The following is a 13,285-nucleotide window of genomic DNA, read 5'->3' on the forward strand; positions in this document are numbered from 1 at the left end:
TATAAAGCATATAAATAAATAAATAATGAGGCTATTTATTAGGAAATTAAATTTGTTATTTGGTATTTATTAGGAGATGAAAAAAATAATATTAATATTTTTATGATAATAATAATTGTTATTAGTGAGTAGGATATTGTTTATTTTATTTTATTATTATTTTTTAAGTCTTCTATTACAATTTGACTCATGCAAACCGCTGCAGAAATGTTCTAATCAGCAGGCACATGTCATATACAGTATAGATACTTAATAAATAACCTATTATAAAAACGAAAAACATTAACGTTTGTTTTTTTGTTTTAACAAGCTTTGGAGTCATAACCTAAATTCCGCTTTTAAATAATAGGTCACCTATAGCTATAGCACATAGAGCCATGGCTGTGTTCAAAATTACATCAATGTTTTCAAATGTTTTCAAAGTGCACTGGGAAGCGAGCAAAATTGCAAACATGAACATTGTGAACTGTAAAAATACTTTGAAAGCAAATTACACCTAAAAGTAATGACTTTAATGCTTTTAAAAAATAATAATTTCAAGTTTAAATATCAGAATGTTCTAAGTGAATAGGGCATAGGGAAATAACTGTGAATAGTACACACCCAGGAACTTTGTTTCTAACTACAGCTCCAGAGGTGTAGTTGCAAGCATACAAGTCTGCGACGCAGTTTGCGAATGTTCGTTGGAGCGATAGATTTGTGAAACGCCAAATAAACGAACTATGTTTGTAACGACGGAACTTGCGACCTTAGTTGGCTAATGATGGTTTTCAGAAATGCCCCCAGGTTAGAACTAGTTTGAATTATAAAAGCTTTGAAGCAAAGCAACTATTGCTATATAGGACAAAACCAGTTACAGGCAACAATAAACATTTATCTGAATGTGCTGCATTTCAAGCTAATATTGTTTGTCTTTTTGCTCTTAGTTCCAGTTGTAATGACAAGCCAGCTCTTAAATATACAAATATGGTTATTGCTGTGTACAAATATTACAAACTCAAGTGACAGAAAAGGCCTAAACTGACACCAGTAGTTTCACATTCCACAAAACAAAAACAAAAAAATGTAATTGCCTTAAATCTATTATACACTTTACAAAATGCAGGGTTCCGCACAATGTATTCATGTTGTCTCAACGCTAATCGATTAAGTTAACATAACCCATTTAAGTATATTGAACACGAAACAATTAAGCTGTCCCCAAAAAATCTCATTATGTCGTCTCAGCTTATTTTAAATAAGTAGACTGAACAAGCAGCAAAAATAAGTTCCCAAATCTTTAGATTTTGAAGTGATTTGATGCTAAATTGAAGATGCTGTTTGTGCCACAGAGGTATCAGGCGTGAGCTCCCAGGGCTGCCAGGGAGGCTGTCAGACCTGCTCGGTTTACAATGGCTGTCTGACCTGCAAACCCAAGCTTTTTATTCACCTGGAGAGGGACGGGATGAGGCAGATCGGAGTGTGCCTGGCCTCCTGCCCCAATGGTTTCTACGGCACACGTTCCCCCGACAGGAACGACTGCATAAGTAAGAGTCTCAGTTTCTGCATGAAACACTTACACTACAGAGGAATGTATTTCTTAGTTATGGTCATAAAGCAATGGGGAGTGGCCTGTGTAATTCAGCATTGTCTCAGTTCAGGTGATGTGGTAATGAGTGTGTAACCTGTCTTGCAGAGTGTGGGTCAGAGTGCGACTCGTGCTTTAACAGGAACTTTTGCCTGCGCTGCAGAGCAGGATCCTACTTGCACAAGGGCAAGTGCATGGAGAGCTGTCCAGATGGGCTGGTGCCGAGCGATACCAAGAAAGAGTGTGTTGCTGGTGAGTGCTCAGTTTACAGTCAAACCAAAACATTATTCAAACACCTTTAACATTTCTCACATTAGCACAGTTTATTTGCTATAGTTTAGAAAAATGGTAATTAGAATATGAGAAGAACTCAGTTATTTGCTGTTAAAGGGATAGTTCACCCTAAAATGAAAATTGACTCATTATTTACTCAACTTCAAGTGGTTCCAAAGCTTTATGAATTTCTTTCTCCTGTTGTTGAAAACTAAAGAAGATATTTCGAAGAAAGATAAAAAAACCTGTAACTGGGCCATTCCAGCATTATGGATGTGACATATGCAGTAAAAACTCAACACATAAATTCATAGAGGAAGTATTTGTTAACTTTATATTGAAACATCTGTTTATATTTTCCAAAACAACTGACCACAGAGTTATGAGAAAACATCAATCTGTAAACATGTTTTGTACTTTAAATGAGAAAAATTTAACATGCATATATGGATGAGGAAAAAGTTTCATCATGGATGTGAAACCCCTCCGTTATGGATGTGACCGATGTGAAATTGACACTTGTGTGACTTTGGTAAATCAAATATAATAGTTTGAAAACATTGACAGAGACATTTTTGAGAATTTCGAAGGTACTGTAAAATACTTGCTTACACAAAAAAGGATGTCCGTATTTTGGTGAAAACCTCAAATTTTTCATGGCAAGATTGACATTTGCATGGAATTGCTTAACTACTGACTTTTACAGTTGGAAAAATAAATACTATGGAAGTCGATGGTTTCCAGCATTCTTCAGTATATCTTCTCTTGTGTTCAACAGAAAAAATAAACTCAGTCAGGTTTGGAACAGGTAAAGCGTGAGTGAATAGTGACAGAATTGTCCAATTTGGGTGAACTATGCCTTTAATCTGCGTCAGAATAATTTCACAGGGATATAATGGATTAGAATTAATGAACATTTATTCAGACAACTGTTAGTATGACTATTTACACAATTAGCCACAATAGCAACTGCATTTACATATACAAATATGATTATTTAAAAAGTATTACAGACACATTTGCAAGTGAAATAAAATGCCTAAAATGAAACCAGTATTTTCAGGTTCCAGAAAAAAACATAATTGCCATCTATCATTGCAGATCTTTACATTTTTGAGCACACAAATAGTTCTGTCCTGAAATAAAGATGCAGCAGCCTTTTCAGTTCCTATCACTTTCTAGTCTACTTTATGAAAGATTTTTGGCTTTTAAATGAACTGTTTATTTTCAGTTAATTAAAAATTTTGTTGGCAAAACTTTTTACAATTATGCTGAGTTCAGACTGTGTGGTTTTCAAAGTCACGTCACAGATGTTTTAACACTGTATCACTATCTGGGGTAGCATTTTGTCGCTGCTTTGTTTAAACTGCAAGATGGATCGGCGACAGAGGGTTTCACACTGCATGAGTTTACAATAGGAAGAATCCCTGACAACTTTGTCCAAATTACACCTCACAACAAAACACACATAGATCTTTTGTTATTAACTACATTATGAGAAAGAAGCCTGTAATGGGGTAGAAAATTTACTGCTTTTGCTTATATGTGTTTAAAGGGAATTAGCTATTTCTCCTCAATCTTTTACTTTTTGACTCGGTTGTGATATTGCTCACATGGGCTCTTGCCAAATTTCCACTAGTGTTTCCTTCGTCTCTTGGGTCCAAATAAACTGAAAATGCACTTTTAACTCATCCCCCAACCTCCCACTGGCCTGCAGGTACCCATCCTAGTGGATGCTGCTCTGTCATTGGTTGTAGGTTATCGCCAATGTTATTTTCAATCAGAACACATTTCACACGGCATGATTAGATTCGCCGACAGGTTCAGATATTTATCATGCAGGCCCGGATTGGCTAATTGGGAGGACTGGGAGAATTCCCAGTGGGCCAGTTCGTTTTTTGTCCGCGAGGGCCGGTGTCCCTAGCTGCTTGCACTCTCAGCAGTCGCACTTTATTCATTTATTTATTTGACCATAGCCTCTTGTTATTCATTATTTTTTCGCAGCCCCATGAGCAAAATGCAGCCTGTAGGTTAATAATGACGTAAGTATCATTCGACCCCAAACAGCGGCACCTTAGTGAAAATAAGAATTTGAATAATTAATGTTTATGAATATTACACCTGCTCAATAAAGATCAGATGATTCACGACATTAATAAATCTGACATAACTTAATCAGAAATCTAAAAAGGGAGAAAAAGATTAAGCCATCAATAGAGCATAATACTGTGGTTGAAAGAGTCTTGCAAATAACAGTAAAATACGACACCGACCCGAGTTCGAACCTCACCTGAGAAATTATTATTTTCTTTTTCTTTTCTTTTTTTTTGTTAAGACATATAATACTGTTTGGTTTGGTGAACATTTGAAGTTCTAAAGCAGCTGTTTTCTTGAAAAAGACTTGATAGTGTCATTAGAAACATTAATATTTAAATTATTTTAATATAGTCATTTGGTGGGTCGGTCTAAGGCTTAAAATTCCAGGGCTGAAAAGGAGTACTTCCAGCCCTGTTAGCATGCCAAATATCTCACGGGCATCGGCCACTCATCAGCGATTCTCTCAGATCGCGTCTTGGATAGTTCACACTGTGTGATTGTCACTTGCGTGCACGAGCACCGATTTGCCTGTGATTTCAGGCATTTGTCTGCAATTTCTCAAAACCTGTCACCGAGTCAAAATCTGGGCTAACATTATGCAGTCTGAACTCTGCATTAGTTTACTTTATTTTGCTATCCTCATTTGCACCCACTAGTGAAAACAATTAAGGTTTTATTTATTTAGACATAAGGAAGTGTTTATGTCAGTCCAGGCACAAGTTGATTGCATTAAATCCAGGTGTAAATGAGGTCTAAATTTACACCATTTTTGAATATAATGTGTTTTAAAAACACACACACATTTGATAGTATTACCTTTGTACTTTTTCAAATACAAGATTACAGAGAGGAATGTCCAAATGAATCGATTCACTCACTATATCAGATTATACCTACCTAAAATTAATAGGACTTTCAAAAGCTGCAGTATTGAGGGATGATTGTTTGATTTGCTAGAATGAATCTGACATTGAACAATATATGAGAAACAGAACTGTTTGACTGAACCAATTCACTACAGTTAAAAATTACAAAAACAAAGAAAGCCTGATTAAATTAACCAACTATTTAAATGAATCTTCAGCCCTTTAAAAGCTACACCTTTAAAAAAGGGGCCATTAGAATTCAGATCACGTCATAAAAAATGAATCAGACATTTCATCACCTTGGAATTATAAGGTTCTATTTGCATTCTGAATGATTTTGAGATATTAAGCTTTACAATTTTTGCATTTCATAGCAAACAGTATATGTGTACCAACAGTAATCAGTCCAAGGCACTCAAAAAATGTGGAAAAATTAAAAAGCCTTTATTCACATGTCTAAATCTTAAAAAACCTACGCGTTTCGGCAAGGATCTGCCTTCATCAGGGCAACAGTGATCAGGCGCGTCTAGAGTCTCCCCTCTACGGTCACATGACTCACTTAAATACCCCAACAACAATCAAACAATCTAATAAACAAAGTCAACTATCACCATTAATTCGGCATAGATAGGGGATGACATACAACCATACATAGACATACACTTGCATATATGAGAGAGAAAAAATATATATATATAGTACTAATAAACAAGGATGTACAGAAAAGTATGCTTAAGCTTGGCATGTACATACATAAATCTATACGAACACACATATTTACATGTGCAGATACATATACACATACACATATATAAACATGTACACATAAGAATATACAAGCACATTCAACAATATATGACAATAATCTGTAAAGCATCTATAGAAAAACTATTTTACAAAAAAGAAGAAAAATCTAATTCACCATTTGAACCTGGAAATCTGGTTGCTTTTAATGTATAGATCCAAAAAGTCTCTCTCTGTTTTAATCTTTTTATACTGTCTCCTCCTCTTGTAGAATTATAAATGTGTTCAATACCAACTATTTTTAATAAACTGGGATTGCTGTGACCTTGATTTTTATTATGTAGGGGCATAGGATATTGTGGATTACATGTACGTATCGCATTTTTATGCTCCGCTAAAAATTCCTATATAAAAACATCCGCACAGACATTCCAGACGATAAACAACAAATGTAGTATTGCAATTAATAACTGAATAAATCTTAAATTCACGGCCTGATGATGGATCTCTAAATATGTTCGTCTTAAGTATGTTATCACAATGATTGCAATTACCACATCTGTAGTTTCCTGTTGTTTGACTTAACCAGTCGACCAAACAAGTTTATCTTGAATGGTTGGCACTTTTCGAAATACACGGGTAAAACTTCCCTGAGATGGGGGTCACTCATCAAAATGTTCCAATTATTTTTACAATTCTCTTGATTTTATTTGCCTATGTACTGTATCCTTGCGGAAACGTGTAGGTTTTTAAAGATTTAGCCATGTGAATAAAGGCTTTTTAATTTTTCCACATTTTTCGAGTGCCTTGGACTGTTTAGTGTTGTTATTTTGATGAATTCCTTACCCAAAGAGTACCGACCAAATATCTGAGTTACCCCTGAGTGCTTTTTGTTAGTTTTTCTGGATTAGTATATGTGAAACATTTGTTTTTTTTAAATAAAAAGTCTTAAAATGTAAACAACTTTAATAACTACATCCCATAATGTAAATAAGTTGTCTTTTAATAGGAATATGTCAGTAACTCAGTTTTGACAAAAATCTTAGATAGAACCTTATAATTCCAAGGTGACGATTTGTTTTTAGTGAATCAGTTGATTCAAGTGATGTTTTATAAACAAATTTCGGGAGGAGCATGCGCAGAAGTTTCAATATCGAATACGTCATTGACAATTATCCCATCATCAAATAAGTTCTTGAGCAACCCCTATATATACCAAAGCTGTCTTACCTGCAGCATCTCACGACTTTAGCATCCCTCCACCCCCCCGTCACCTCACCTCTTGCATTACATTCCCGGGGGGAGCGTTCTGGGGCCGGGCTAGATACTTTGCTCAAATCCCAACTCCTCTTTGTTTCCTGATAAGGGGAATAACTCGAGTTGGGGTGTCTCCTCAAGCTCAGAGCCCTCCCCCCGGACAGCACGCCAAATATGCTTTATACTTAAACAAATGCAAGTGTGAACTCGTGAAAAGGTCGTCAATTTTAATATCAGATTTGTCAATGCCACAATTAAGAAAGACGCAGATTTGATTTAGAATTGGAGTTTAGATGTGCTACAACATTATTGAGTGGGGGAAATGTTAAAAGCTTCACTGCTGTGAAACTACCTCAAATTTAAATTGACTATGTGTGTGTATGTGTGTTTCACAGCATGTCCAGCTCTCTGTGACTTGTGTCAGAACAGTGACACGTGTACGAGGTGTGTGCCGGGACACTTCCTTCATGCAGGGCAATGCCATCATGTCTGTCCTGATGAGTTTGAGCCAAATGACTCAATGGAGTGCATTCCGACAGGTGAGTCTCTAACAGACACCTGCGGTCAAGACCCGGTGCTGTATGTGTGGCTTCTCTGAAATGTTCACTGTGTTTTAGTGCACTGTGAAGTGAGCGAGTGGAGCGAGTGGGGCACCTGCTCGCGCTCGGGAAAAACCTGTGGCTTCAAATGGGGTGAAGAAACAAGGACCAGGAAGGTCCTACAGAATCCTTCTCCAATGGGGAGCCCATGCCCTCCAACTTCTGAAAAGAGGGAATGCTTTGTCAAAAAGAAGAGATGTAAGTGGGCTGTTTGTTTATTCATAATAGATCCTGTCACGCCCTGAAAGTTGGATCACTTGGAAAAGTAAAAAGCCTTGTGATTTGAGGAATCATCTGTGTTTGTAAGGGCAACCAAAATGTAAAGGCTGATTTACCTCATAGTTGTGCATTTATATATCTGCGTGCTGTTTGTGTTGCTCTACAATAACACTTCTGTAACACAGCTGGCAGCGGGTTTTATGTTCCTCTGTGTCAAGTTTGTAAATGTTATTACACATAATTCGATTAACGTCATTGCGTCACCACGCTATCCACAAGTCCTCCGGAGTTTCATGTAATTTCAGGTGTTTCATTCTTAATTTGTCGACTTTAACTGCAGTTTGGCACTTTCACTTTTATTCAGGAACATTTCTTGCATGCCCCCCTGTGACAAACAAGATATTGAATGTAAGGAACTGCTGGAAGAGTTTAATTTTAATGGAATTTTTTGTACCGCACGTCGAATGAGAGAAAAAAAAAACCTCTGCATATCCCGGTAACTTGGAAGCACTCAGTAGATACAGGAATTAGCGTCAAACAGCCATATAGACTGCAGCTGTATAGACTATCCTGTCACAAAATGCAGCGAAATTCCTACACAATAGTAATTGTTTGGTTAAGGTTTTTACATTCGTAGAGCAGCATTTACAGCGGATCTTTCAGTCCATAATATTGTAGTGATATTAATGTACTGTAACTTAGTAACTAAATAATTTTGACTAAGGTTTGTCTTTAAAAACTGAAAGAGTACTGCTGACGATACTAACTTTCCCATCTGAATAAACATAAGCAAAGAACAATGATCACACACTTACCAAATCCATACAGACAGGACAATCAACACCAAATGGAACCGCGTCTTTTTTTAAACGAAGACGAGTGGCAAATCTGGATTTCACCATTTCCAGATGCGAAAAGCTCTCGGGTAAAAAAATGTTCCTTACTAACATGTTTTTGTCGCGTGTTAGCAGACCACTGTAATGTTAGTCCACATGCTACACACATAATGGGGAAATGTAAACAAAATCTTTGTTGCGGCACATTCAAACGCAACACTGACAACCCATGTCTCCAAACAATTCTTCGTCTTCCACTTGTTTTAATTACGGTTGGCAACACAACGTGGCGTCTCTTTGTCATCTGAAACTTCATCTTTAAAGCTATATCATGCACATTAATGAAGTTGCACCTCATTCACAATAGAATGCATTGATTGGTTCGAACCAAGTCTTTCCTTAGAGTTAAAGATGAAAACTCAAAGACGTCAGGTTGTACCCGCAAGTACTTTCATCCAGTCTCCATGCTGGAAATTACACAAGGATCTAATCGCCGTGACATAGCTTTAAAATGTCTTTTCAAACCAAAAGAACGAATTTACTTAAAATAACGCAAAAACATCCAATTTTCACTCTATTGTGAAATATATGTGTCCTAATAGTATTTTAGCCGTGTGGGACACATTTATGACTGTCAACATCTCAAAAAATGTGTTTTGGTGTTTTGTGACCCTTTCGTGCACCTTAATGAAATGGTAGCTAAAACTCACTCATTTTTATAAGGTGCACATCACCGTCGGCCTCGGCAAGGGGTATGCGGCTGCACGAAGAATGCACCGAACCATACATACGCCGAGCTCGACTCAGAAGTATTAATCAGCCTTAATACTTAAAGAGAAAGTTCACCCAAAATGAAAAGTCATTATTTATTCACCTTGGTGTTTTTCTAAAACTCTTACAAATAAACATTATTCACTGCTGTAGATGGTTACATGAAGAACCTTTTCAATTCAAAGAATCATTTCATTGATCAAAAGATTTTTTTATAGTGGAAAAAGTTATTTAGATTTAAAAGTTTTAATTTATACAAAGGAAAAATGAAAAAGTGTTCACTGAAAGGTTCTTTGGGGAACTAAAAGTCAGACCCCTCAATTTTTTTTAGACAAATTTATGTATGTTTACAGCAGGGTGACACGGTGGCTCAGTGGTTAGCACTGTCGCCTCACTTATTTAATAAGAAACGCCCATTCCTTCCAAGGATAATAAAAATAATGATAAAGGTATCATTTAAAAATCTTTTAATATAGAATTCTAACTATATTATTGTTTAAAAGGAATAAATTCTAATCAATATAGAAGTCCACCACTGGGTGACACGGTGGCTCAGTGGTAGCACTATCGCCTCACAACAAGAAGGTCACTGGTTCGAGTCCTGGCTGGGTCTGTTGATTTTTCTGTGTAGTGTTTAGATATTCTCCCTGTGTTTGCGTGGGTTTCCTCCAGGTGCTCCGGTTTCCCCCACAGTCCAAAGACATTTGCTATAGGTGAATTGAATAAACTAAATTGGCCGTAGTGTATGTGTGTGAATGAATGTGTATGGATGGATGTTTCCCAGTGCAGCTGGAAGGGCATCCGCTGTGTAAAACATACGCTGGATAAGTTGGTGGTTCATTCCGCTGTGGCGACGTCTGATGAATAATGGGACTAAGCCGAAGGAAAATGAATGAATGTTTACAGCAGAACACATGAACTGTAACAAATACTGCCTCAAGTTTAGACAAAAACTAACAAAATCTTTGTTAAAAAAAAAAAAAAGGTAATTTTGACTGCATATATGTATATAAAATATTTTTCTGCTTACGTCGAAGTGAATTACCTCTTTAATAGTCTCATAAATGTGCACAGTCATGCACAAAGACTAACATTCAAAGTCAGGATATTCATTAAGTGATGCGTGAAATTTGATTTTGTTTTTTACCAACCATCATATCATTCTAGAGCCCTTGGAACAAACAACATGTACAGTATGACACATGCAATCAGTCTCTTATAGTTTTGTTTTTTACTTTTTTTTACTTCCTTTTTATGGACAACTGTGAGCACAAGCTTCTCATTTTGTGGTTTGTAAAAAAAAAAGGGCATTTAGCATTATACAACATCTTGGTGAAGAAATGATGGGGATTGGCTCTATAGGCCAAAACTCTAAGCGTAAGTCTGAAAAACAATAATACTGATACTCAGCGAATGGAATTACTAGTAGGCTTTTGTCCAGTTTAGAAGAAAAACATTGACTTTGCTCTTTTTATTATCATATAAATGCTTGTTTTGTATCGTCTGGATTATAATTATAAAAGGAAGTACCAGAAAAATTTCCCAAGTGATGCAAAACAAATACATAGAAAAGACTCAAAGATCTGTGCAGTTTTAAGCTTAACCATATTTGGCCAGTTATGTTTTGAATGTTTATTTGTGTAGTGGTATTTGTGGGACATTGCTGCTTTTTGACAGACAGCAGGCCAACTCGACTCTCCATCGCTCTCCACCTCATAAACACTCTGGGCCTCAGCACATTGAGAGGAAACAGAGGAAAATAAGAGGGGTTGGAGATTAGTGAACTTCTAATATTGCTTATGTAACAGAAAAAAACCTAAAACATCTCACACCTAACTCTGTTACATGATCTCTATATTCAAAATTTGATAAATCATAAGCACATTTATGGTATTTCAAAAGGTCATTAGCTACGTTTCCATTCTTACACGCAATGAACGCGGGGTGGCGTTTGGAGGCGTGAGACGCTCTTTGAGAACTCAGATGCTCAAGACAGTTCTGGAGGTAATGATAATATAAATACTGTACTGCTAAACCAATGTGATGAGGGAGTTTGGTAAAGGCATTTTAGAATGACCAAAACAACATTTCAGATGTTTTACAATTCAATACATTTCATTTCAATAGTGCATAAGTATGCAATTTGGGATGCACCTCTAATTGATTTAGTTGTCTTTGATCAGGGTTGGAGCTGAAATTTGCCGAAAGGCAGATCTCCAGGAACAGGATTGAACACCCCTGATGTATAGTCATTTTTTATAGGCTACTACAGTAATATTTATGCGATATAAATAAAACAATAATAAATAAAAAATCAACAATTAAAAATAAATCAAATTAAATACATACATACAGTGCATCCAGAAAGTATTCATAGCGCTTTACTTTTACTACATTGTTTTATGTTACAGTCTTATTCCAAAATGGATTAAATTAATTTATTTCCTCAAAATTCTACACACAATACAACATAACAACAACAAAAAAATATTTTTTTGAAGTTGTTGCAAATTTATTAAAAATAAAAACCTGAAACCACATGTACATAAGTATTCATAAGTATTGCCGTAAAGTTCTAAAGTGCTCAGGTACATTGGCTGCGTCCGAAACCGCTTACTTCCATAATATACAGTATGCTAAAATCAGTATGTGAGCCGAGTAGTATGTCCGAATTCACAGAATTCGAAAATCAGTATGCGAGAAGTACCCGGATGACTTACTACTTCCGGCGAGATTCTGGAGAGCGCATCCCATGCATGCTGCGTTATCCCATGATGCCCCGTGAGCGAATTCATGAATGGGAGTAAAGCGACGCAAATGACGCAGGTACGTCACGTGACTATGTCAAAATGGCGGATGTAGTACGTCCGAATTCCATTCATACTTTTCACATTCATACTGTATAGAACGTACTTTTCAAACGGCCGAGTAGTACGTTTAAATTCAAATGCAGTATCAACTGGTGTAGTAGGCGGTTTCGGACGCAGCCATTCTGTCTCCACTGATCATTCTTGTGATGTTTCAGCAGCTTAATTGGAGTTCACCTGAGGTAAATTCAGTTGATTGGACATGATTTGAAGGCATACACCTGCCTATATAAGGTCCCGGGGTTGACAGTGCATGTCAAAGCACAAACCAAGCATGGAGACAAAGGAATTGTCTGTAGACCTCAGGACTGAGACAAGGAGGCACAAGGCTGGGGAAGGTCACAAAAAGATTTCTTCTGCTCTGAAAACTCCAATGAGCACAGTGGCCTCTATCATCCGTAAGTGGAAGCTGGCTGGCCATCTAAGCTGAGTGATTGGGGAAGAAGGGCCTTAGTCAGGGAGGTGATCAAAACCCGATGGTCATTCTGTCTGAGCTCCAGCGTTCTTCTGTGTAGAAAGGCAAACCTTACATAAGGAAAACCATCTGTGCAGCAATCCACCAATCAGGCCTGTATGGTAGATTGGCCAGACAGAAGCCACTCCCCACCTGGAATTTAACAAAAGGCACCTGAAGGACGCAGAACATAAGAAACAAAATTCTCTGGTCTGAAGAGACTAAAATTGAACTCTTTGTTGTGAATGCCAGGCTAATACCGTCCTTACAGTGAAGCATGTTGGTGGCAGCATCATGCTGTGGGGATGCTTTTCAGCAGCAGGAACTGGAAGACTAGTCAGGATAGAGGGAAAGATGAATGCAGCAATGTACAGAGACATCCTGAATGAAAACCTACTTCAGAGTACCCTTGATCTCAGACTGGGGTGACGGTTCATCTTCCAGCAAGACAATGACCCAAAGCACACCGCCAAAATATCAATGGAGTGGCTTCACAACAACTCGGTGAATGTCCTTGAGTTGTCCAGCCAGAGCCCAGATCTAAATCCTATTAAACATCTCTGGAGAGATCTAAAAATGGCTGTACACAGTTGCTTCCCATCCAATCTGATAGAGCTTGAGAGGTACTGCAAAGAGGAATGGGCAAAAATTTCCAAAGACAGGTGTGTCAAGCTTGTGCCATCATATTTTAAAAGACTTGAGGCTGTAATTGCTGCCAAAGATGCATCAACAAAG

The 13,285-nt window shown here is 37.2% G+C and overlaps 1 protein-coding gene across 4 annotated transcripts in view; it reads left to right on the forward strand.

The window, feature by feature from the left end:
• The window catches only part of rspo3 (R-spondin 3), a 58,394-nt gene that overhangs the window by 33,705 nt on the left and 11,404 nt on the right, over positions 1-13,285 (forward strand). For 2 of the 4 annotated variants that reach the window (NM_001017358.1, XM_087284852.1), the window contains 4 exon segments: positions 1,332-1,526; positions 1,676-1,819; positions 7,200-7,343; positions 7,422-7,601. In NM_001017358.1, coding sequence (NP_001017358.1) covers positions 1,332-1,526; positions 1,676-1,819; positions 7,200-7,343; positions 7,422-7,601 — 663 coding nt within the window. 4 annotated transcript variants of the gene reach the window in all.

This window comes from Danio rerio, chromosome 16 (assembly GCF_052040795.2).
Source record: "Danio rerio strain M-AB ecotype USA chromosome 16, GRCz13ab, whole genome shotgun sequence".
Classification (NCBI taxonomy): domain Eukaryota; kingdom Metazoa; phylum Chordata; class Actinopteri; order Cypriniformes; family Danionidae; genus Danio; species Danio rerio.